At 41.1% G+C, this 25426-nt stretch overlaps 1 protein-coding gene across 3 annotated transcripts in view; it reads right to left on the reverse strand.

The window, feature by feature from the left end:
• The window catches only part of LOC130924392 (potassium/sodium hyperpolarization-activated cyclic nucleotide-gated channel 1-like), a 270629-nt gene that overhangs the window by 101150 nt on the left and 144053 nt on the right, over window positions 1-25426 (reverse strand). For all 3 annotated transcript variants that reach the window (XM_057850949.1, XM_057850945.1, XM_057850941.1), the window contains exon 4: window positions 15393-15611. In XM_057850949.1, coding sequence (XP_057706932.1) covers window positions 15393-15611 — 219 coding nt within the window. The remainder of the gene's footprint in view (window positions 1-15392; window positions 15612-25426) is intronic.

The following is a 25426-nucleotide window of genomic DNA, read 5'->3' on the forward strand; positions in this document are numbered from 1 at the left end:
TAATCGTTTGACAGCCCTAGTATGTATGAATATAAACTGTATTTTTCAATTTTCTCACACACATGGTGAATGATTGGTCACACCATCTGATAACATTCTAAATTATTACTATATTTTTCAGATTATAAATTGCACCTGAGTATAAATTGCACGAACCAAAAAGGGCACAATAAGAGGGGAAAAAACAAGTCACACTGGAGTAAAATTCAAATTTTAAGGGGGATTTTGTATTTTATTAGAGACCAAAAACAAATGTTACATATTATTGTAATAAAAATAAAATTGGGAACCACAGAGCAAATAGGCATCTGTTAATTTAACATTTTAAAATCTTATACTGCAACACATGAGGGTAAACAAGAGTTCAGCAAAAATAAATATATGAACTTGATCGTCTGAAGTAAGAATGCTTTGAGTCAGCAAGCAATCCAAACAAAAAGATAATCCCTCCCCATTTCCACTGTAGGGAAATGCGCACTGATGACGCAGCATTGGGACTGACTGGGGGCTTCGGTATCGACCCTGCAATCTTCCAATTACCAGCCGCTGGGACCTTACAACCACTGTGCCACACAACACACACAGAATGCCTTTCACTTAATTCCTTGGGCAACATTGACGATGATAGACGTTCTATCATGTGGCCCTTTTTCTCCTTCTGTTGTGAATCAAAACTAATTTTTTACGAGTAGTTGTTCAACCCATTTGAACAGAGAATGCATTGTACATATATCGCTGTCAATAGCAGGCAATTAGTGAACAATTGATATCAATATTGAAGCAGCTTCACAGCTCTAACATTGCCCAGTCCAAAATTTCATCACAGTCTGATAAAATGCAATGAGAAAAAAAGCATACAAATATTACCATCATAAATTTATGAATGGTCTCACATTTGTGCAGTTTGAACATGTGTTTGGTATGATGGCAGCAATGAAAACCTCACATAATCCAGCCTTAACACACTTGCCTCTTGCCGTATTTGTGTTGGAATGAATGCATACCTTTGAATTTGACTTTGCAATTTCATTAACATGAATTAAAGTCCTTTGACAGGACTCCATTTTATGGATTCATGGCCTATTACAAGGATGATCCAGTATATAATATGCAAATTCCTGAGTGAACACATCTGTGATTATTTCAGTGTTTCGATTCAATGCTGTTTTCATTCAATGCAAATATTCAGCAGGTACCTAAACGCTGGTTATTTCATTATTCAGACATCATTACCCATGCATGGATTAACAACACAAAGAGTCTGTTTTTATTAGTTGAAGTGAATATATGTTTCTGTTTGTCTCTATGCTGGTCTTTCGGGATATTTCTTGTATGTGAGACCGGCCCATGGTGCTAAAATGCTTATACACCACTGTTCAGCAACAAAAAAATGTCAACGAATTGACTTCAACTCAGTTTTCAGAACATTATACTAACTAAGAAAATCTTCAGTCATTCAACACCCAATTTGTATAAATGCTTGTAGCTATCAGTTAGATGATTTCCCACAGCACATCTGATGAAATGAAGAGTCAGAGTGGTTCTTATCCATGGTGGATGATTATGCGTTGTTTGTGCCATCTGACAGCAAATACATCATGTGACCTCTTTCTGCAGTTCTTTCGAAACAGAATCCTGTCTTCATGGAATGGAGGGAAATGTGCACTTCATGGGACGACAGTACTATTTTTTTTTTTAGCTGTGTTGTTCTGTAGACATTGTTTGAAAGCATTTCTGTAAGACAAGCTTTTCATTTTTTAGTCTATTTCATGTATTTTATTGCATTTCATGTGAAGTACTATACATATATGGTGGAAAACACAGATAAGGCTGAAAAAGCAGTTTCTGCTCTTGCAACCCCCTTTAAAATACTGTATTTTAAGCCAAAAGAACTGTTGTGTTTGACAGAATATGCTGCCAAAGCAGTTTCATGGCGCATTAAGCCGCCAAACCATTTGTCCGTTTTACCCTGGAGACCACCGTTTACAGACACCGTTTTAGCTTTAGTTTCAACCCAGCTATAAAAAGAATTATATTTACAGTATAATTCTAAATGTCTATCATTTTTAGCTTAGAATCATTAATTGATGTCTAATATTTAGATTTAAAAAAATGACTTTATAAAATTATTCACTCGCATATTTTAAACTTTAAAGTAAATTACGTAACATTGAAAAAAATAGTGTCTGCAAATAGGTCACGGATATATACCTTATAACGATCCCTTTTTTTTTTTTTTTTTTTGTTACTGTCGCATTTTGTTCGATATGTTAGATGATAAATAATCGATCCAAACAAAGAAAAATTGAAAAACAACGTTTAAAAGGGTAAATATATGAAAAAGATCATCTCGACCGCTCCTTGAGGTCTGCGATTTCTGCATCGTGACCCTTGTTGTATTACCATGTTTTACACACAAAATCCCCAAAAAATCCAGCTGTGGCCATTCACAGCTGTGTCTTGACACTCAGTGATACATGCTACACGGAGTTTTTGGATCGAAACAAGGTAAGTATGCGATAATATCTTGTTAAAGTCATGGCGTCTTTAATTCTGCTCTCGCATGCTCTGACCTCCAGATAGGGTTACGCTGTTTATTTTTTTTTTATTTTAATGCCCTCCTGTTCAAAAACTTTCTTCCAGAAAATTGAGATTTTAAGCATTCCAATGATGTATCACACGTGCATATCGGACAATTTTGAAATCTGGCCAAATTGGGGGTCTCAGAGCGGAACTTCAAGTCACCTGAGTGTTTTCCTCCATATACATGGTTGTTTTTTTTGTTATACTTTGGGGAAAAAGTGAAAAAAAAACCATGTCTTATATGTATCTCTTTCCACTGCTAAATCTGGATAAATGCATTGTTGAACACACACACACACAAAAAAAAAGGGGGGGGGGCTACTTTGCAGTTTTTCACTAATTGCGTGGGCTTTGCTCCACATTAACCCTAAAAAACGAGTGATCACTGTATATCTGTATTTGGCTGTCCTTGTAGACGCTGCAAGTGAATAATATAAGGTGGAAAACACTCAGGTGACCTGAAGTTCGCTCTGAGACCCCCAATTTGGCCAAATGTCAAAACTGTCCTATATGTATGTGTGATACATCATTGGAAAGCTTAAAATCTCAATTATCTGGGGGAAGAAAATTTTTGAACAGGAGGGCATTTAAAAAAAATTCTAAACCCTAACTCGAGGTAAGAGCACGAAAGAACACAATTAAAGACACCATGGTTTTAACGAGATATTATTGTGTACTTACCTTATTTTGATCGAAAACTCCATGTAGCATGTCTCAGCGAGTGTCAAGACACAGCTGTGAATGGCCGCAGCCGGACTTTTTAGGGATTTTATTGGTGAAACACGGTAATATAACAAGGGTCGCAATGCAGAAATCGCAGACATCAAGGAATGGTCGAGATTTTCTTTTTCAAATATTTACCCTTTTAAATGTTTTTTTTTTTCTTCCAATTTTTCTTTGTTTGGGTCTATTATTTATCATCTAAAATATCAGGGAAAATGCATGAGTAACAAAAAACAAATATAATTAAGCGATAGTTATGAGGTAGATATCCGTGACTTTTTTACAGACACCATTTTTTTCCTTGTGATGTAATTTGTTTAAAAGTTTAAAATATGCGAGTGAATGTTTTTTGTCGTTTTTTTTTTTTTTTTTTTTTTTTTTTTTTTTAATGAAATATTAGACACCAATTAATGATTCTAAGCTAAAAATGACACATTTTGAATAATAAATATTACTAATTACCTTCTTTTTATGGCTGGGTTGAAACAAAAGCGGTTGCGCGACGTCTGTAAACGGGGGTTTCTAGGGTAAAACAAATTAAAAATAGTTCGGGGACTTAATGCGCCGTGAATCTGCTTTGGCAGCATATAGACATATTGTTCTATCAAACACAACAGTTCTTTTGGCTTAAAATACAGCAGTTTCTTTTCAAGAGGAGTGCAAGAGCAGAAACTGCTTTTTCAGTCTTGTCTGTGTATATCCATATATATTTTAAAAAGTGTTCTTCAGCATTTCGAATGTAATAATTTGATAATTATTTTATTTTATTATAATTTGTAATAATTTTTTAAACATGTTACTTTACCACCGAATTATTTTTAAACAAGAACAAAGCAGAAAAATGCTTGTCATTGAGTAAGTCCATTCAAGTGGCTCAATTACACACAATGAGTTGCCTCGCAACTGTTTAACAAGCTAAACGATGATTGACGCATGCATTCCTTTGAGGTTTTTTACTTCCAAGAATCTCTGGCAAGATCAAACCATAACGTCTGTCAGTCATCATTAAATTTAATAAGCAACTCCAGTGCACTGCCAGACCAAGAAAAGCAGCAGGAGGGAGAGGGAGACTACGTAATTGGATTGGGAGAGCTTATCTGTATTCATTTGTTTATTTATTTATTTTAATTGAAAACAATAATCCGCGATGGACTGAGGGCGCGAAGTAGCAAGGGATCACTGTATATTTATAGATAGATTTGTTTTTCCATCCTGAGGAAATATAAATTCATACAACAATTTTCCCATAAATCGAAATCCATAATACTACTGTGTATATATAATGCTAATCATTAGTCAACATATTATTGTGATTTTAAATATTCTATTCTAAATATTATATTCAATATCACTCAGTTCTGTAGCACGGCAGGAGCAAAGATTCACTTGCAGTGCACAGCAGTGAGAGACTTATCACTGAGGTGTGCGAAAAAGATAAACGGGAGAACCCGCAATCTTAAAATTTAATTGCTTGCTGCAAGAAATAACCTGTCTGCAGGAAGGAGGAGTGCAGGGGTGTTTTCAAGTGAGGAGTGAGGGGGATTCCGGAAGATTTTTAGGTAAAAGGTGAACCCAGAAAATGAAAAATATGGCCTCAAGAGCTTGATGCCAGCTGGAATTACCCTTAGTAGAAAGTTACTTTCTTCTGTGGAGCCTAACTTCTGCTATTCACTGAAAAACTCCCCGATGGCCATCGAGATTTTCCTGCTTTTCCGCAACGGCCACAAAATGCCACCAAATTACGAAAAGGAAAGCAGTCATTTGTATTTCTTTGAGTTGCAAAGGTGCCATTCAAATGGGTATCCTTTGATGCATTCTTTTTTTCCTTAAAAATCCAGTAAGTCGCTGTCAGTGTTGTCACTGATTACTTGAAAAAGTAATTTAATTACTGATTACGCCTCAAAAAGTAATCTAGTTACTTTACTGATTACTTCATTATCAAAGTAACTAAATTACTTTAAAAGTAATCTATCAGTTACTTTTTACTCATTTTTCTCCCTTTGCAGCCTCAACATAAGAATGACAAAAGAAAAATGTCATCACATGTAATTGACTTTCCGATTATTGAATTTAAAGGGGAATATCAGAATTTGGCGCTAGCTTAGCCACTCCGGAGCCCTGAAACTAACAAATATCTGGCAAACTGCTTGGAGTTTGTTGAAATCAACTCCACTGACCAATTAAACCCCGCTAACTCTAAGATTAAGCCTAATGTAAAAACTTCTGAATTTCGGGTTATGGTTAACAGCATATCAGTGCCAGTGTAAAACAATGCAACCTGACTGCACAATAATCAACAACACACAAGTAGATTGTACAGTGCAATAAACACAAAGGTGGTGGCGGGCACGGATGCGCGTGCAGCCGTGCACATTAACAACCCGGAAGTACTCCTCTCAACACACACGCGGTCAATTTGGCCACAAAACGTGGCGGCAACTAAGCACTTTACACTCAATCTGACTTACAGTACAACACATCCCACAGATGCTAAACGAACACATCACCTCACGGCATAAATATGCAACACGCATATCATGTAAACAAAGCTTGCCAACTTGGAGCGATGACGGCCCGTCGTTGCTACGGCAAAGCTACGAAACGGCCGCGCATGTAGGGGGTCCAACCTTTTTCTGATACCCTCCAGAATGAAGGAAAAATACTCACCTTAATTCATGGATATCCACAGATCAACATTCCCTCACAATGTCTCAACACTCAGCGCGAATGTCCACCCGCCTCAGTCCCACAACATGTGATGCAAGACCAAAACAGGAAATAGCTAAGAGGTTGTCATGGAAACACGTACCGGGAACCTTTTATTTTAGCATTTTCTATTCAAAATGCTCTTCGTACATGACTACAATATTCTTCATTCTACATACGTTATGAGGCAATGAAATAATAGTAACGCAGAGACACAAGGGAAACTAACTTTAATCAGATTACTGGTGTAGAAAAATGAACGCGTTAGATTACTCGTTACTGAAAAAAGTAATCAGATTACAGTAACGCGTTACTAACTAACACATTACTGACAACACTGGTCACTGTAACTCTGAAATTTGAAAAGATATTAAATCATTAGCTGCCATTGTGGAAAACAAATTAATTCAAAATAAATATTCTAAAAATAAAAAACATATGATGAAAAGAGCCACATACGGCTGTGGAGCCGAAGCATTCATGCATATCATCGTCAATGGCACTGAAAAAGTTTACGTGTTTTGGAATCAGAATTAATAGTGTAGAAATCCTGAAAACAATTCCACAATATGTCATTTTAACGTAATAAAATTACAATGGTTACCTTCATGTTGTCTCTCAGTTTTGTTGCTTAAGTGTTGTAACTCAGCCTGGGTGTAGAGGTGAAGCATTTAACACATCCACTCTAAGCTACCTGAACGTCCTATTACATCACCTAAGATCTTTCACTCCCTCTCATCTAGCCACTTTGAATATAAGCCCTGTTTCTCGAGCGCAACATCCGACCGAGGTCACCCTCCCCTCTCTTGTCCCCGCGCGCCACAGACGGTGAGAAATGTGGCAGGCCAGCAGCTCAGCTCATTATCGCCCACGCCGGGCGCCTGTGGAAGGCGGCCCTTAATAAGCCAGCTGTCGGGGCTTTCCTCCCACCCTGCCCCCTTGAAGTGGGAATGCTGGAGTTCCTCGCCGCATGAGCTTGCTAACAGGGAAGATCATGGCTGCTTAGCAGAGCATCTTTCTAGTGACATTAAACAAAACTGGTTTTAGACGTTCAAACAGTGTTGTTAATCTTACTTTAAAAAAGTAATTAATTACAGTTACAAATTACTTCTCCCAAAAAGTAATTGCGTTAGTAACTCAGTTACCTGAATGTAAGAGTAATTAGTAACTGGTGATGATTTTCATGTTTTTTTTTTCTCTCAATCAAAAAAAAAACCAACAAAAAAACAGGTCACACAACGTGAAGTTTAGCAGGGTTTTGGGACAATTAGCCCTAGCCCAATTCTTTACCCTAAACTTAACTAGACACAGGGGTATTGCGGCTATTGGGATAACTAGATAGTAAACTTTGCTATGTGTAGAACTCATTTAATGTTGTGAATCAACCGTTAACGTTGTTAAAATTGCTCTGGTTATTGCATTAGTTCCCTTTTGTCTACTTTCGATATGTGTAAGTTTTAAAACAGTTTTATCATTTAAAGATAGATTAAAGTCAAGATTTTGCCAATTTAGGAGCATTTCAGATAAAAAGTTATTTAGGTTCGCTAGGAAGGTTCCCTACAACAGAGCCTTCCTGAGAAGTCTACTGCTTTAAGATGGCAGCTGTTTACTAACGCATCTAGTTCTTTTTAGCTGTTGCTAATGCCGCCGTGTGTGACATTTACATCTAGTTCTATATATATGAGATATCTACAGTAGCATCATGTGGGCGTAGTTTGTAGGCTATCGGCTACAGTCAGGTATTATTGGAGCCACCTAGCATCACGTTTGCAACGGCCTCCCAATTCCTGCTCTGCTCGCTCGTCTCTGTGAGTCCATCTCTCACTTTTCTCGCGTCATTCAACAAACATAGTAACACATAGTAACGCGCGCCTTTCCGGCCTCATTAACGGTAACGGCGTTGCCAAGATGAGAACAGTTAATTAATTAGATTACTCACTACTGAAATAAATAACGCCATTAATAACGCTGTTATATTCTAACGTCGTTATTAACAACACTGCGTTCAAATGCTTAAAATGTAATTCATTTCAAGTGTCTTTTTAATAAATTGTTACAAGCCGCCGTCAGCGGTACTGATTTAGTCATTTCATATCCTGTTTTATTTTGGTAGGGTACTCTCTGTTCACTTCAGTCAGCTTTGTCATCCTCCCTTAATCACCTGAGTGCCTGCACCTGGTTCCTATTAGATGCACTCCTTAAAAACCCTTCTTGTCTGTTGTCATTTGCCAGTGCGTTTTCAGTGTTTAGAGATCATTTGGAATCTACGCCACAGCCAACCTTGAAGTTAAGTTTTTTGCCTTGCTATGTTTTTGCCTTTGACTGTTTGTGTTGGAACTTTGAATTTTGTCATCACGTCCCTTTTCCTGAATTAAATGTTTATTGGACAGTGATAATCTCTTGTCTTGTGCATTTGAGTCCAGCCGTGTGTGCCCCAATCCTTGACAGAACGCACTGGCCAACATGGACTCAGCCGAGACAGAAAGACTAAGGGCCGCTCTGGGTGCCCAAGGAGCCAGATTGAAGAAGCAGGAAGAACACCTCCATGCACTCAGTCAGGCAGTGGAGCAGCTTTCAAAAGAACAGCGCGGAGGGCAAGAGGGTGTGGCTCTTCAGATCCAGCAGCTGGCTCAAACCCTGCAGCTGACATTGAGTCGGCTGGAATCACCACCAGTCACCACCGCACCTGCCGCTGCTTCAGCGTCAGCCCCTCCTTCGCTGACTACTGGGAACGGGCGGGCTTCGCTCCCCCACCTAGCGCCTCCTGACAAATTTTCGGGGGAAACGGGTGACTGTCGTACTTTCCTTTTTCAGTGCGACCTCCACTTCAAGCTCATGCCTCAGGTTTATGAAACTGATGCTGCCAAGTTGGCATTTATGGTCTCTCATCTCTCGGGCCAAGCAGCCGAATGGGCGACCACTGAGTGGGACAGACATTCCCCAGCATGCCGCTCGACAGAGGATTTCACCTTGGCCCTCCGAAGAGTGTTTGATCGGGCAGCCCCAACAAGGGAGGCAGTGTGGGCTCTGGAGAACCTGCGGCAGAATCGGCTCAGCGTGGCAGACTACGCGATCAAGTTTCGGGCTGCTGCAGCAGGAAGTGACTGGAACGACGCAGCGCTGCGTGACTCATTCCGTCGAGGCCTTTCTGATACTATTAAGGACCATCTGGCACCGTATGAGAACCCAGCAGACCTAGATTCATTGGTGGATTTGGCGTCAAGAATCGACTTTCGTCTTCGGGAGCGAGAGAAGGAGAGGCGCCACACCACCCTGACACGCCAGGACCCTCGCCCCCAACCGCTCGAGGCAAATCCACCTTCCACTGCAGCTGAGGAGCCCATGCAGATTGGCCGCGCCCGACTCACCCAGGAGGAAAGACAGCGGCGTCTGCGAGCGAGGCTTTGCTTCTATTGCGGAAAGGAGGGACATCAGCGTGCGTCATGCCCGGTAATAATGTCACGTTTGACTAGGTCTCCTCCTATCAAAGTCCTAACCCACAACACAACTAACTATCCGCTGCGAACACCCACAGTAATCATGTTAAAGTTGCGAGCGCACCAACACAAATTCAATGCACTCATAGATTCGGGAGCAGATGAGAACTTGATAGACCGTTCACTTGTCAAAACCTTACACCTGACTACTGTTCCACTTGCCACCCCTGTCATGACGCGCGCCTTGACAGGGAGGGACCTGGTACGAATCACCCATAGAACAGAGACCATGACCATGATCATAGGCAACCATGTAGAGAGACTGGCGTTTCATATAATTAGTTCACCAATGCACCCATTAGTTCTCGGTTTCCCATGGCTAAGGAAACACAGCCCAACTGTGAACTGGTCCACAGGGGTGATTACTGCATGGGGGAAAGAGTGTGATAAGGGGTGCCTGGTAGATGCGGTTGGTCTTGAATCCAGTTCCGGGGCACTGGACGGGCCAGGTGTGAGTGAGACCCTGCCCAATGTGCCTTCGTGCTATCATCACCTGCGTGAAGTGTTTAGTAAGACCAAAGCTATGTCGCTGCCACCTCACCGTGAATTCGACTGCCCTATTGACCTTGTTCCTGGGTCACCCATACCAAGGGGGCGTATGTATTCACTTTCCCACAAAGAAACAACAGACATGGACACTTACATTAAAGACTCATTAAAATCCGGGATAATTAGGCCGTCATCTTCGCCAGCAGGCGCGGGGTTTTTCTTTGTTGACAAGAAAGATGGTTCTTTGCGTCCATGTATCGACTACAGTCCACTGAATGCTATAACAATTAAGAACCGCTACCCTCTCCCTTTAATGTCAACTGCGTTTGAACACCTCCAGGGGGCGCGAATTTTCACAAAGCTCGACCTGCGAAACGCATACCATCTGGTCAGAATCCGAGAGGGTGACGAGTGGAAGACGGGGTTCAACACACCATCAGGTCATTTCGAATACCTTGTAATGCCATTCGGGCTTGCTAATGCTCCAGCGGTTTTTCAGAACATGATAAACACTGTATTACGAGATTACCTCAACCGTTTTGTTTTTGTATATTTGGATGACATCTTGATATATTCTCAGTCTCTCGACGAACACATTCACCATGTCACGCAAGTTCTCCAAACCCTGTTAGAAAACAAGCTGTATGTAAAGGCTGAAAAGAGCGAGTTCCATGTGCACACTGTCAGCTTTCTTGGTCACATAATTTCACCTGGCAAAATGGAAATGGACCCCTCTAAAGTGAGCGCAGTTCGGGATTGGCCCGTGCCCACCAATAGGAGGAAGCTGCAGCAATTCTTGGGTTTTGCTAATTTTTATAGAAAGTTTATCCGTAATTTCAGCACTGTAGCAGCCCCACTGCATGCTCTCACGTCGCTAACTACGCCATTCAGATGGACGCCCCCGGCCGCCGAAGCCTTCCGCCGTCTGAAAGAGGCATTCGTCTCGGCGCCAGTGCTCACCATACCAGAACCGCAGCGACAATTCGTGGTGGAGGTTGATGCCTCAAACGTGGGTCTTGGTGCGATCCTCTCGCAGCGGTCTGGGAAGGACAACCGCCTCCGCCCGTGTGCCTTCCTATCTCGGAAAATGACACCAGCTGAGCAAAACTACAATGTCGGTGACAAGGAGTTGCTTGCGGTCAAAGTGGCACTCGAGGAATGGAGGCACTGGTTGGAGGGGGCTCCTCTTCCCTTCATTGTGTGGACTGACCACAAGAACCTGGAGTACATTCGTAAAGCCAAAAGACTCAATCCCAGGCAGGCCAGGTGGTCATTGTTTTTTAGTCGTTTCAACTTTGCTCTGTCTTACAGACCCGGCTCTAAGAATGGGAAGCCGGATGCCCTCTCACGCCTCCATGACCCGACACCTATGGCCAAAGACCCCGAACTCATCCTTCCACCTTCCCGTGTGGTCGGAGCGGTGTCTTGGCCTATAGAAGACCAAGTAAAACGCGAACTCGGTGCGAGCCCGGTACCAAGGGGTTGCCCCCCTGGACGACTGTATGTACCCAATGGTATGAGGTCGCAGGTCATTCATTGGGCTCACACCTCGCGGCTTACTTGTCATCCTGGTTCCCAAAGAACTGCTTATGTTCTAGAGCAGCGTTTTTGGTGGCCTGGCCTGCAGCGTGATGTCAAGGAGTATGTGGCAGCCTGCACAGTGTGTGCTTGCAACAAGACGTCGACAAAGCGCCCCTACGGACTACTCCAACCGCTCCCAGTGCCTAGCAGGCCTTGGTCACATATTTCCGTTGACTTTGTCACAGGTTTGCCACCCTCTAAGGGGAATACAGCAATCATGACTATCGTAGACCGGTTTTCAAAAATGGTCCATTTTGTGCCCTTATCCAAGTTGCCTTCGGCCAAAGAGACTGCTCAGGTGATACTCAGTCAAGTGGTGCGGCTCCATGGAATCCCAACAGAAATCGTATCGGACAGAGGCCCCCAGTTTACATCAAAGTTCTGGAAGGAGTTCTGTTCCCTCCTGGGGGCCTCGGTCAGCCTAACATCTGGCTACCACCCGGAGTCGAACGGTCAAACGGAACGAATCAACCAGGACCTGGAAACCGGCCTCCGCTGCCTGGTGTCACAGAACCCCACCACCTGGAGTGAACACTTGTTGTGGGTGGAGTACGCCCACAATTCTCTGCCTACTGCTGCCACTGGTCTTTCCCCTTTCCACTGCGCCCTAGGCTTCCAGCCTCCCACATTCCCCAGCTGCGAGGGGGAGGTGCGGGTGCCATCGGCACATGCTATGGTTAAGAGATGCCGACGGGTGTGGGCAGCTGCGTCCAAGATCTTGATGCGGGGGGTCACCCGCATGAAGGCTGCAGCGGATCGCCGGCGGCGTCTGGCACCGGGATACAAACCTGGGCAGCGCGTATGGCTCTCCACCAAGGATCTACCATTGAGAGTAGATTCGAAAAAGCTTGCGCCGAGGTTTGTGGGACCTTTTCCCATCTCGAAGGTCATTAACCCTGTCTCTGTCCGCCTCCGCCTGCCCAGGTCTCTCCGTGTTCACCCGACCTTCCACGTTAGCCGACTCAAGCCCGTGTCTGAGAGCCCCTTGGTGCCGCCTGTTGCCCTTCCTCCACCGCCAAGGATGGTGGATGGCGGTCCGGTCTACACCGTCAGAAAGCTCTTGGCTGCCCGGAACCGCGGCAGGGGTCGCCAGTTCTTAGTGGACTGGGAGGGATATGGGCCTGAGGAGAGATCGTGGGTGCCGGCCAGCAACATCATCGACAAGACCCTCATTGAAGATTTTGACCGTGCTGCCTCTTCTCGGCGTGGTCCGTCGGGAGCCGGACCTTGAGGGGGGGGTACTGTTACAAGCCGCCGTCAGCGGTACTGATTTAGTCATTTCATATCCTGTTTTATTTTGGTAGGGTACTCTCTGTTCACTTCAGTCAGCTTTGTCATCCTCCCTTAATCACCTGAGTGCCTGCACCTGGTTCCTATTAGATGCACTCCTTAAAAACCCTTCTTGTCTGTTGTCATTTGCCAGTGCGTTTTCAGTGTTTAGAGATCATTTGGAATCTACGCCACAGCCAACCTTGAAGTTAAGTTTTTTGCCTTGCTATGTTTTTGCCTTTGACTGTTTGTGTTGGAACTTTGAATTTTGTCATCACGTCCCTTTTCCTGAATTAAATGTTTATTGGACAGTGATAATCTCTTGTCTTGTGCATTTGAGTCCAGCCGTGTGTGCCCCAATCCTTGACATAAATGTGTTTTTGTTAAAAAGGGTGTTATTTTTTTGTATCGTACATGTGTCAAACTCATGGCTTGGGGGCCAGAAATGTCTCATGACACGCCCACAAAAACAAATCATTTGCATAAAAAAAATTACAGAGAGTTGTCACGTCACAATTTATTTATTGTGCTCTTAATCACAACCAGGTTCGGATGGACTTCACAAACCCAAAATTAATAATGTTGCTATAGGCAAGCAAATTTTTACCAATTTCCCTTTTAAACCTTTATAGGGTAAGTGACTGTTTTGGGTCATTTAAAAACAACCCAAGAACGATCTGGCGTACACATATGTGGCACTCACATTTTGGGTCATGTAGGCCACAATAAGCTACCAAACAGTTAATGTTATAAAATAAAGAAATAAACAATATACCAAATGTTAAATAGCTTCATAAAGGCTTAGCATACACATACAGTACAGGCCAAAAGGTTGAATACCCCTAACTCCATTGATATAGCAATAAATAGCGTACCGCACGAATGCTATTTTTAGACCGTGACGTCGCATCGTAAGGCAGAAGTAAAGCGGAAGTGGGACGTTATAGACCTGCCCTCGCATAGAAACAATGTTATTTCTGCTACTTTTCTCTGGTAATCTTTCAAAAACAAACATGCCGATCACACATTGCTTTTTTGGAACTTGTAGAAACTAATCTAGACATCAAGACATATGAACCCTTTCTTCATACGTTTCCCGAAACCAAAAACTCGGAGGAAAAAATGCAAAAAATTAATCAACTTGCGCGGATGTTTAACACCAGCTTGGTGAAGCTAGGGTGAAGCCATTCGAATTTCATATGCAGTAAACATTTTGTTAGGTTGGCATGCTCCTTCAGATGACATAGAGGTAAGCCATTTTGATATTTTTAACATATTATTTAGCGTGGCTTTGTGCCGTGCTGCTTTTGTCTGACAATGAATGACCTGAAATTTAAAATGGTATCAGACTGCCACTGTTACCTTTTCTGTTGTAAAAAAAAAAAAAAAAACTTTAGTAAGGGGGGTGTAAATAAATTATAGAATTAAGATTTGTTATTAATGAAAAAATTAATTGTTCGTTGGCTCTCAACGAGTAGCATTTGCGATCGCTACACAAAAATACCCCCTGCTGAAGAAAGTACACGTCCAGGCCCATCTGCGGTTTGCTAGAGTGCATTTGGATGATCCAAAAAAGGACTGTGAGAATGCGTTATTGTCAGATGAAACCATAATACAACTTTTTGGTAGAAACACAGGTTCTCATGTTTGGAGGAGAAAGAATACTTAATTGCATCCGAAGAACACCGTACCCACTGTAAAGCATGGGGGTGGAAACATCATGCTTTGGGGCTGTTTTTCTGCAAAGGGACAAGGACGACTGATCTGTGTAAAGGAAAGAATGAATGGGGCCATGTATCAAGAGATTTTGAGGGAAAATCTCCTTCCATCAGTAAGGGCATTGAAAATGAGACGTGGCTGGGTCTTTAGCATGACAATCATCCCAAAAACACAGCCAGGGCAACAAAGGAGTGACTTCGTAAGGAGCATTTCAAGGTCCTGGAGTGGCCTAGCCAGTCTCCAGATCTCAACCCCATAGAAAATCTGTGGAGGGAGTTGAATGTCCGTGTTGGCCAACAACAGCCCCAAAACATCACTGCTCTAGAGGAGATCTGCATGGAGGAATGGGCCAAAATACCAGCACCAGTGTGTGAAAAGCTTGTGAAGAGTTACAGAAAACGTTTGGTCTCCGTTATTGCCAACAAAGGGTGCATAACAACGTATTGAGATGAACTTTTGGTATTGGCCAAATACTTATTTTCCACCATGATTTGCAAATAAATTATATAAAAATCAAATAATGTGATTTTCTTTTTTTTTTCCCACATTCTGTCTTTCATGGTTGAGGTATAGCCATGTTGACAATTACAGGCCTCTCTATTATTTTCAATTGGGAGAAATGGCAAAATTAGTGGTTGACTAAATACTTATTTGCCCCACTAAAGGTGAACTACCGTTATCCTAACTTTGATATGGTCCCCTGCAAAAATTTTTTATTTTGACAGCACTTGTTGTAAATATTCTCCCTCAATTGCAGCTTACCACCAATTCTTCACGATTCACAAATACAGGGGTGCACTGTTATACAGTTTCAAATTTACTCACCTTCTCCTGGTACTGCCGCCGCGAAGAGTCCAATGACTGTATGAGAGCGGTGGCGTGGCCCACGAACATGGCGTAGCACGTGGCGCCCACAATCATACTGAGGATGGTCAGCCATACGTCGGTCATGCCCACCGGTGGGTACATGCCGTAGCCGATGCACAGCATGTGGCTCATGGCTTTAAACAGCGCATAGGAGTACTGCTGTCCCCACGTGTCATTCTGGAGGGGGGAAAACAAGCAGAAGATGAGTTCCGCCATCTTGCTAATCCAGTCAATGGCACGTTAAAATGACAGTGGGCCGCCTCGACAGCTCGCCCTTGGCGCCTCCTTAAAGACGCAAATCTTGGCAGATGTCCACTTGACGCAGCTGGCAGAGTGCGACTTCTCAGTGTGCAAACACACTGGGCAGACATTTTGGGCCCCAACCCGTAATACTGATGCCTGAGTACAAGCGGATGTAGTGTGACACACACAGGAGAGGCTGGCGTGCATGGAAAGAAAGTAGGTCAGCCATTTAGAAAAGATGCGATTTCTCGCCGGGTTTTCTCATTTGTAGATAAATGGCCCCCATCCTTCCTTTCTTTTTTTCTTTTACCCTCTTTAGATCTGTGTGGCAGTACAAGGCCAATCAATAAGAGTCTCTCCTGGGGTTTCAAATGTTTAAATTTCTTTCAAACTAATTAATAGAATAAAAAAAGCAAGAGATAACCATTTTATTAGGGTCTTTCTTGGAAAGGTAGGAAACGTTGACCTGGTGTAATAATGGCAGCAGCTACTAAGGCCCTAAAAAACTGTATTGGGGACATACTATTGAAATGTGGCTTAATTTGTAATTGTGTGTTTCCACATAGTTGGGTATTTGGAGTACCTGCCCATCTTTAACGTGCGAAATTACAAAACAAAATACACTTTATCTCCCCCAGAGTTCACCTCAGTATCAATCAGACTAGCTGGAACCATTATGTCAAATGCAAAAACTACATATAACCAGAGCTGCAGAGTTGTTGGATGCACAGATTAGTGTCAGCTTCTGCTAAGCAGCTAGCCGTAGCTAGCAAAGCTGTAAATATATTAAATTAATTTAAAAGTCCCGAATCAAAGCCAAATCCTAAGAAGAGCTGCGGTGAAGTTGGACGCACAGATTAACATCACCACTCACATATTCATACAAGGTCACATGGTAGAAGTTTAACACAGCTTTTTTTATTGTTATTATTATTATTTTTTTCAATTATATCCACTCTTACTTTAGGTGCATCTTGGACTTGTCACTAATCAACTGCATGTAAACAAAAAACATTCACATTCACACCAAAGCAAGCAATGGCACGTTGACAAACATTATGTCAACATTATGTCATCTCTGTTCAAAGATGAGCAGAGATGGGTCCAAGCAGTTTTTTAGGGGATGTACCGAAAGCAAAATTTTGGGGTGAAAACCAAAAACCGAAAGGCCAAAGATACACATACATATATATTTTTTTATTTCATTATAAAAAATATATATATTTATTATTTTTCGATTAATGCCCTTTGCCATGGCATTGGTTCTACAACCCAGGTGACTCGAGAAATTTAGTTTGAAAGGTGTTGTTTCTGGGACTCCTTGGGAGGGTGCGTTCCCGGCGGCAGTGAGCACTGGCGTCATCATAGCATTCTGTTCGGTGGACGTAGACACACACGTCATGGCCGATGAAACCTTGATAAATGCACTTTCTTGGAGGTTTGGGACACTCCAAAAATGAGTCTCATGCCTCCAATTGTGAAGTTCATGGTTGAAAAAACAACTTTTGCAGTTCTTTTGTAGTTCGTTTTTTGCATTATTTTAAACGTTTGTAGTTCTTTATTCTTCCCAAAAGTTGCTGCAATCTAGTCGATATTGGAATCACAGACAGCAGTTATTTTATCCACCTAAACACTGAAACTGAGTCGGATTCATCTACATCTTGAATTCCAAATCTGGTTGGTTCTGACCTGTTCGTAAAACTCACTTAAACGTAGGTACTGGGCCAGATTTTGTACCCCATTCGAAATTGCAACTTTGCGGCTCTGCAAACGTGCGTAACGTTACAAACAGCCGCGAATGCAGCGATTCCAAATTAAACACCAAAAAATTCTATACAAAAAGGAATTATGTACTTAAGTTTGGTCATGGACGCACACAAAGGAAAGTTCAGTCTCACCGCGTCTTCCCCGTGCCGTTAAGCATTTATTTACGCCGTATCATGTTGCAGAAGTATGTTTATGATAAAACTTGTTTATTTAAAATCTTTGGATAATATGTAAAGTCCAACTGAATGTAAAAGAATAGTTATTTGCTGCCATGAAGGCTTCGGGAGCAAAACCTGCCATATTTGGTACAACAAAACAGCCGTGACAACCTTAGGCAGCTTGAGTTGCCAGGTGGGAGTTTTCCGCGATTAAGTTTTTTTTTTTTTTTTTTTTTTTTGGAGTGTTTTTAGCCTATGGCTTCATCTGCAGTTTTGTTGGAAAGGCTCCAAGTCTGAACTCATGAATGTGGTATACAGACTACGTGCCCCATGATCACCCTGCCAATGGACTGAGACTTGGGGGTTGGGGGAAATCGCTGTTCTGTTATATATCATCTAATGAGATGTGCCCAAGAGTTGCAGTGCATAAAAAATGAAAATAAAAAAGAGTCGACATTTCATACAGGCTACCGCAGTAGTCGCATTGGTTCATGGCTATACTGGACTGTCTCAGAAAATTAGAATACACAATATTCTAATTTTTTGAGACAGTCCTGTGTATATATACAGGACTGTCTCAGGAAATTAGAATACACAATATTCTAATTTCCTGACTGTCTCAGGAAATTAGAATATTGTGTATTCTAATTTCCTGACTGTCTCAGGAAATTAGAATATTGTGTATTCTAATTTCCTGAGACAGTCCTGTATATATACACAGGACTGTCTCAAAAAATTAGAATATTGTGTATTCTAATTTTCTGAGACAGTCCAGTACAACAACAGTACTTGACAATGAACAAGGTTATGAATGCCGCTCACAACCGCTAGAATGAGCGCCTTCACAATAACGTTCATGAGACAAAGATACAATGCGTTCAATTTTCATTCGCCCAAAATATGAACGTGTTCGTGAACATTGGATCTTGATGTATACAGTCCCTGACAAAAGTCTTGTCGCTTATCCATTTTGTAGAAACAATTGCTAATAATCTGACTTTTAATTATCCAATTGGTTTCAGAAATGGCTATGAAAGCTAAGACCCTCTCAAATGATGTTGAATGTACAACAATATATTTGTTTCACTGAAAAAAGATTTATCATTTAATGGAGACATAAAGGTCAAATTTTGGCAAGACAAAAGTTTTGTCGCCTACAGAAAATAGTGTGAAAATTGAACAAAAAATGTACTTCAAATACAAAAGAATGTTACATAACATAAGCGAATTAAAAAGTGGTGTTGTGAGATCCAAATTTAATATTTTGTACAACTTCCATGGGCTTTAAGGACTACATCCATGCGGTTCGGCAAGGATTCATACAATTTATTGATGAAGTCATCAGGAACATCAAAGAAAGCAGTCTTGTATGCTTCCCAGAGTTCATCAACATTCTTGGGTTTCGACTTCCATGCTTCCTCTTTCATCCTACCCCAGACATGCTCAATGATGTTCATGTCTGGTGACTGGGCTGGCGAGTCCTGGAGGATCTTGATTGAAGTATACGATGGAGCACCACCCTTCTGCAGAATTTGTCCCTTTTTATAGTTAGGAATGTAAGAAGCAGCTAAGATTTGTTAATATTTCAGACTATTTATGTTGCCTTCCACCCTGAAGATTTCTCACACACCCCCATACTGGATGTAACCCCAGACCATGATTTTACCACCACCAAATTTCAGTATTTTGTGGCAAAAGTGGATTTTTCAGATGATACCTAAAATTTGATACCTAAAAATATTGTGAGCCAGTAGCAACCAGCATGTTGCTTCTCGCCGTGTTTTGATTACGTCATCACAAGAGGACTACGGTTCTTTCCACTACTGTAATTGTCGGACTATAAGCCGCTACTTTTTTCCTTCATTTTGAATCCTGCGGCTTATAGTCCTGTGCGGCTTATTTGTTGATTTATTTCAGTTAAAATGGAACACTTTATTTGACAGCGGTGTCGTAAGACTGTCATAAGACCATCATAATTATGACATGACACTGTCATGGGCATTACTGAATGCTTATGTCATTAATTGTCATCTGGCAAATAATGTCACTAACTCCATTTATGTCCAGCTTGAATGTTTACATCCAAAAGTGAGATAATTTGACAGATAACACTAAATAACATCTGTTATACGCATTCATAAATGCTCATGACAGTGTCATATCATAATTATCATTGTCTAATGACAGTCTTATGGGGCCACTGTCAAATATAGTGTTACCAAATACCATAACTAGCAATAATGAAACAACTGGAACAGTAAATGAAGAAATAATTAGCACAGAACATGAATTTTGATTATTTGCATCTGTCGCACTGCAATGCATGCTCGGAGGCATGTTGGACAACAACAGTGTTGCCCGCAGGTGGTAGCAGAGGTTGACTGTCTCGCCCAAGGGAGCAGTGATGACCAAATGAAGCTTCTTGAAGCAAAGACGCTTTGCAACCAAGTGGTTCAAAGCTTCATGGGGGTTCATTTGGTCTTATGAAAGTCGTTTGATGTTGCTGTCAAATGAAGTATTACCGGTTAATATCTTTTGGTGTTAATATCCCATAATACAGTGAGGACGGCTGCGGCTTATAGTCCGGTGTGGCTTATCTATGAACAAATGCCGTTTTCATGCCAATTTTTGTGAGTGGCGGCTTATAGTCAGGTGCGGCTTATAGTGCGGAAATTAGGGTATTTGGTGGTAAACTTTCAACCAAAAGCCGAATTTTCGATCACATATGTAGTTGTTTTGAATGCAAAGACTAGTTTAGTTTCTGATAAACGGCACATAAAAACACTATCTAGTTGTCGGGAAAAGTATGAACCTTTGGTTTCGATCTCAAAAATAGAAATGATCACCACCTAAATCTGTCTGATAACCATCAGCTCATGCTAAAACGGATTGTGTACAAATGATCAAACTGCTAACACTGTTGCTACTCTCACTAGAAGTTGTCGTACTATAAAAATGTCTGCAAAGCATGGTGCAGAATGTTCAATGAGGTGAGGAAAAATCCAATATAAGACTTTGAGAAATCTCTGTCACATGCTTACATCGCTGCGGATAAATCTAGGATCAGTAAAGGATTAAATAAAAATGGATCTCATTGGAGAACACCACCACTGCTGTTCAAAAAAAACTTGTTGCTACAAGTTTGAAAAAGAGCACCTCGATGTTCCAAGGCGCACCTGGTTAAATGTTGTGGCCACATAGAACCAAAGTTGAGTTGTCTGGAAGGGACAGAAAGCATATGGAGCGAGGGGGCATAGCACACCACCATCAAAAGATTATAAAGATGCCAGGAAACAGTTTTAATAAAATGCCAAATATAAATGAGTTAAAGATTCTATCCGGACTGAAGTAGCTATCAGTTGATGCAAATCTCCAGGTAATCAGGAGGAATGCTACGGACTGGAATCGAAAAAGCTGAAGATTTATTTGTTATTCTGTCACACTGCGAATCATTCTTCTAGTTAATACAATTAATTAGAAAGCATTTAGTGTGTGAAACGAGACAAAGAGCGGCCGGATGAGAGGCTTCATGTTTCCATCTCGCAGGATTTAGAGTGCATCTTTTTTTGTCGCTCAGCTCAGGGACATCCGAATGAAAGAGGATGTCTAACATTTTGTCTCTCTCGTGTTGCTAAATGAGGTTAAAAACAATGAAAGCCAAGTAAAAGAGACTGCTTTTGATGTAATACAGTGCAGATTTGATGAACATATAATGAATGGGCAGTGCTATGTGAATACCTTCAATCCATATCTGTTTTGTGTGTCCTCATTAAAGTCAAGGGTGGGGAAAAGCCTATCCTAACTGACTTGGGCTGAGAGGCACTGAAAATCATTGGATGATCGCCAGACAGGCGCAGGCACATATACATTCGTATGAAAAAATATCTGAACCTTTTGGAATTTCTTACATTTCTGCATAAAATCACCATCAAATGTGATATGAAGAAGATGACAATAAAGCTGACTTTGACTTTTTTGACTTTGATCTGATCTTTGTCAAAATCACACAGATGAAAATACAGTGTCCGCTTTAACCAAAACAACCCAAACATTTATAGATTTTCATGTTTTAATGAGGATAGCACACAAACAATGACAGAAGGTGGTAAAATTAAGTAAGTCAACCATCTGCCTACAGAGACTTAAAGAGGAATTGAAACCAATTTTTACCAAACATTTTAAGTCAGGTAGGTGCCAAATCACTGATGAGTGGTTTAAAGCTGCCCTACCCACTATAAAACACACACCGGGTAAGAATTGTCTTGATGAGAAGCATTTTCTGATGTGCATCATGGCTCGGTCAAAAGAGCCTTCTGAAGACCTGCGAACAAGATTTGTTGATTTATATAAAGCTGGGAAAGGATACAAAACCATCTCTAAGAGTCTGGATGTTCATCAATCGACAGTCAGAGAAGTTTTCTACAAATGGAGAAAATTTTGAACTGTTGCGTCTCTACCAAGGAGAGCCCATCCACCAAAGATGACACCAAGAGTTCAGCGCATAATACTCAGAGAGGTAAAAAAGAACCCTAGAGTGACTGCTAAAGACTTACAAAAATCACTGGCACAGTCCAATATCTCTGCACACATCAACTATATGTAAAACTATGGCCAACAATGGTGTTATTTGGAGGACTCCAAGGAGGAAGCCACTGCTGTCTAAAAAAAAAAAAAAAAAAAAAAAAATGTTGCTCGTTTAATGTTCGCAGAAAAAAAAAAAAAAATGTTGCTCGTTTAATGTTCGCAGAAAAAAAAAAAAAAAATGTTGCTCGTTTAATGTTCGCAGAAAAGGCACTCGGACACTCCACAGAAGTTTTGGCAAAATATTTTGTGGACTGATGAAACAAAAGTTGAATTGTTTGGGAGTAACACACAACTTCATGTGTGGAGGAAAAATGGAACAACTCAACAACATCAACACCTCATCCCCACCGTGAAGTATGGTGGAGATATCATCAAGATATGGGGTTGTTTCCCTGCCTCAGGGCCTGGACAACTTGCAACCATTAATGGAAGAATGAATTCAAAAGTTTATTAGCATGTTTTTCAGGAAAACCTGAGGCTGTCTGTCTGGATGCTGTAACAAGACAATGCTCCAAAACACAGAAGTAAATCAACTTCAGAATGGCTTCAGACGAACAAAATACACATTCTGGAGTGGCCAAGTCAAAGTCCAGACTTGAACCCAATTGAGATGCTATGGCATGACCTAAAGACAGCGATTCATGCCAGACATCCCAGAAATCTGACTGAACTACAAAATTTTTGTAGAGAAGAATGGGCCAAGATTAGTCCTGATTGATGTGTCAGACTGATCTGCAGCTACAGGAAGCGTCTGGTTGAAATTATTGCTGCCAAAAGGGGGGCACAAAATATTAAATGTGATGGTTCACTTATTTTCCCCCTTCTGTCATTGTTTGCATACTATCCTCATTCAAATATGAAAACCTATAAATGTTTGGGTGATTTTAGTTAAAGCAGACACTGTTTTTTTCATCTGTGTCATTTTGACAAAGATTAGATCACATTTGATGGTGATTTTATGCAGAAATTTGATAATTTCCTAAAGGTTCAGATACTTTTTCATACCACTGTAGGCAAACAACCACTCAAACACACTTTCACACCACTATAGATCAATTAAAATGAATAAACAAAGGCTTTTCCACTCACAGATGGAGCTTCTTATCTGCGGTTCAAAAGATAAAAGCCCCACCCTCTACACCTAACCCCCTGTGACAATATTACAACCTAAATCAGCCTATTATAATTCATGCATCGGGCACCTTAATGATGAGCCACAGATCACAAGATATCACCTGACAGTTGAGCCCTAAGCTACGATTCAATCGTCCTGATGGAATGCATCGAATTGCTGACACAATTTGACTTTAGTTAAAGCATTGTTGGTCACATCTGAGTTCATTTAAATAGATTTTCCTAATCTATTACAAAACAAATAGAGCAACCAGAAGGTGTCTCAGAGTCAATGGCTGGCTTTACGCTTGAAGTGATACAATAACGTAAAGGTTTCCCTCAAGGGTCATAATTAAAAACGAAACTAGACAACGATCAAACAGTCTTTAAAAAAAAACAAAAACTGTTTTCTTACTTAAACTAGCAAAAAAATGTTTTTTTTTTTTTTTTTTTTTTTTTTTTTTTTTTTTTTGGTGGGCTGTAATGGATTAACGAGATTTGAATGTGTTTCAACAGGGAATTTTTATTGGATATACAAGTAAAGTGAATTGCATATAAATTTAATATGAGCTTGAAATTAAACTCCTAAGTCAGGGTGTCATTGTACTGCAAACTGATATAGGCGCTAAATAGAATTGAGCACCCGGACCTGCAGTGTAAATCTGTGAAAAAGGTCAGTGATCTGATTACTGTTGCATTCATCAAATGAGTCCCTGTGTGCAACCGCACAAAAAAAGTCCCCTTAGCAGACAGGTATGTATATCGCAGGCTAAAATTAGCTAAACTGTGAAACATCTCAAGGGACAGCGGTTTACAACATCTGTCGTTTCTTGTGATGGAAGGCGAGGCGTACGGAGCAAGCGAGCGCTCGGCATGTCAGCGAGGCACCGAGGCATGATGAACCAAATACATCATACCTTGAGCGATGTAACTACTCATGTGACATCTGTTCTGGCACGCACAGCTGACTGCGAGCCGTATATTCCCCTTAGAGTGGGCTCTCGCCGTAATGTTCTCACAGCGCCATTCCCTTCGATTACGTCAATTATTCAACCACCTTTGTTAGCGTCATATGCTAACAAGGGCAGCCACAAATCGGAGACCTCAGGCAGGGCCTGAATATTTCACAGAGGCCAAATCAATTGGTGTTTGCAATGATGAAGTAGTTACCAACATTTTGTGCACCGCACTTCTGGAACACTAGAATATGTTATAGGAGTGGTCTCCAACCCGGTCAGGTTTTTGTGCCTGCCAATCCAGCACAGATAGTTGAACCAATGAGGTTTCTCCTAAAACACCTGACTGCAATCAACTGATTGCACTTGTAAAACACCAGATTGGTGAAAAAGTGTTGTCATTTGTCTGGTTGGAATGAAATCCTGCACCCACAGCGGGCCTTTGAGGACCTTGGTTGGAGACCACTGTGTTATAGCATGTCTAACTGTTTGCATGGCTGCTTCAAAGTTCGATGTTTCTATTTTAAATCTCGACTCACGCCTTCTTAAGCGTAGTTTGCATTCTCTCCCTGCGCTGGCTTGGGTTTTCATTGGCTAACCTATTACAGCTTACTCTGTTATTCACAAATGGGGTTGCAAACCGTCCCTTGAAAAATTGAATTATCCGGTATTCAGAAAAAAAGCGTCCGGTATTAACTCATTCACTCCCAGCCAGTGTTGTTAATTTTACTTTAAAAAAGTAATTAATCACAGTTACAAATTAGTTCTCCCAAAAAGTAATTGAGTTAGCAACTCAGTTACCTGAATGTATGAGTAATTGGTTACTTGGCAAAGTAACTAGTGACAATTTTCACGTTTTTTTTTTTTTTTTTTTCCTCCCAACAAAAAAAAAAAACAAAAAACAGGTCACACAATGTGAAGTTTAAAGGGTTTTGGGGACAATTGGCCCTAGCCCAATTCTTTACCCTCCACTTAACTAGATACAAGGGTATTGCACTAACTAGATAGTAACCTTTGCTATGTGTGGAAGTCATTAAAAGTTGTGAATCAACCGTTAAAGTTGTTGAAAATGCTCCCGTTATTGCATTAGTTCCCTTCTGTCTACTTTCAACATGTGTAAGTTTTAAAACTGTTTCATCATTCAAAGATAGATTTAAGTCAAGATTTTGCT

This window comes from Corythoichthys intestinalis, chromosome 1 (assembly GCF_030265065.1).
Source record: "Corythoichthys intestinalis isolate RoL2023-P3 chromosome 1, ASM3026506v1, whole genome shotgun sequence".
Lineage (NCBI taxonomy): Eukaryota > Metazoa > Chordata > Actinopteri > Syngnathiformes > Syngnathidae > Corythoichthys > Corythoichthys intestinalis.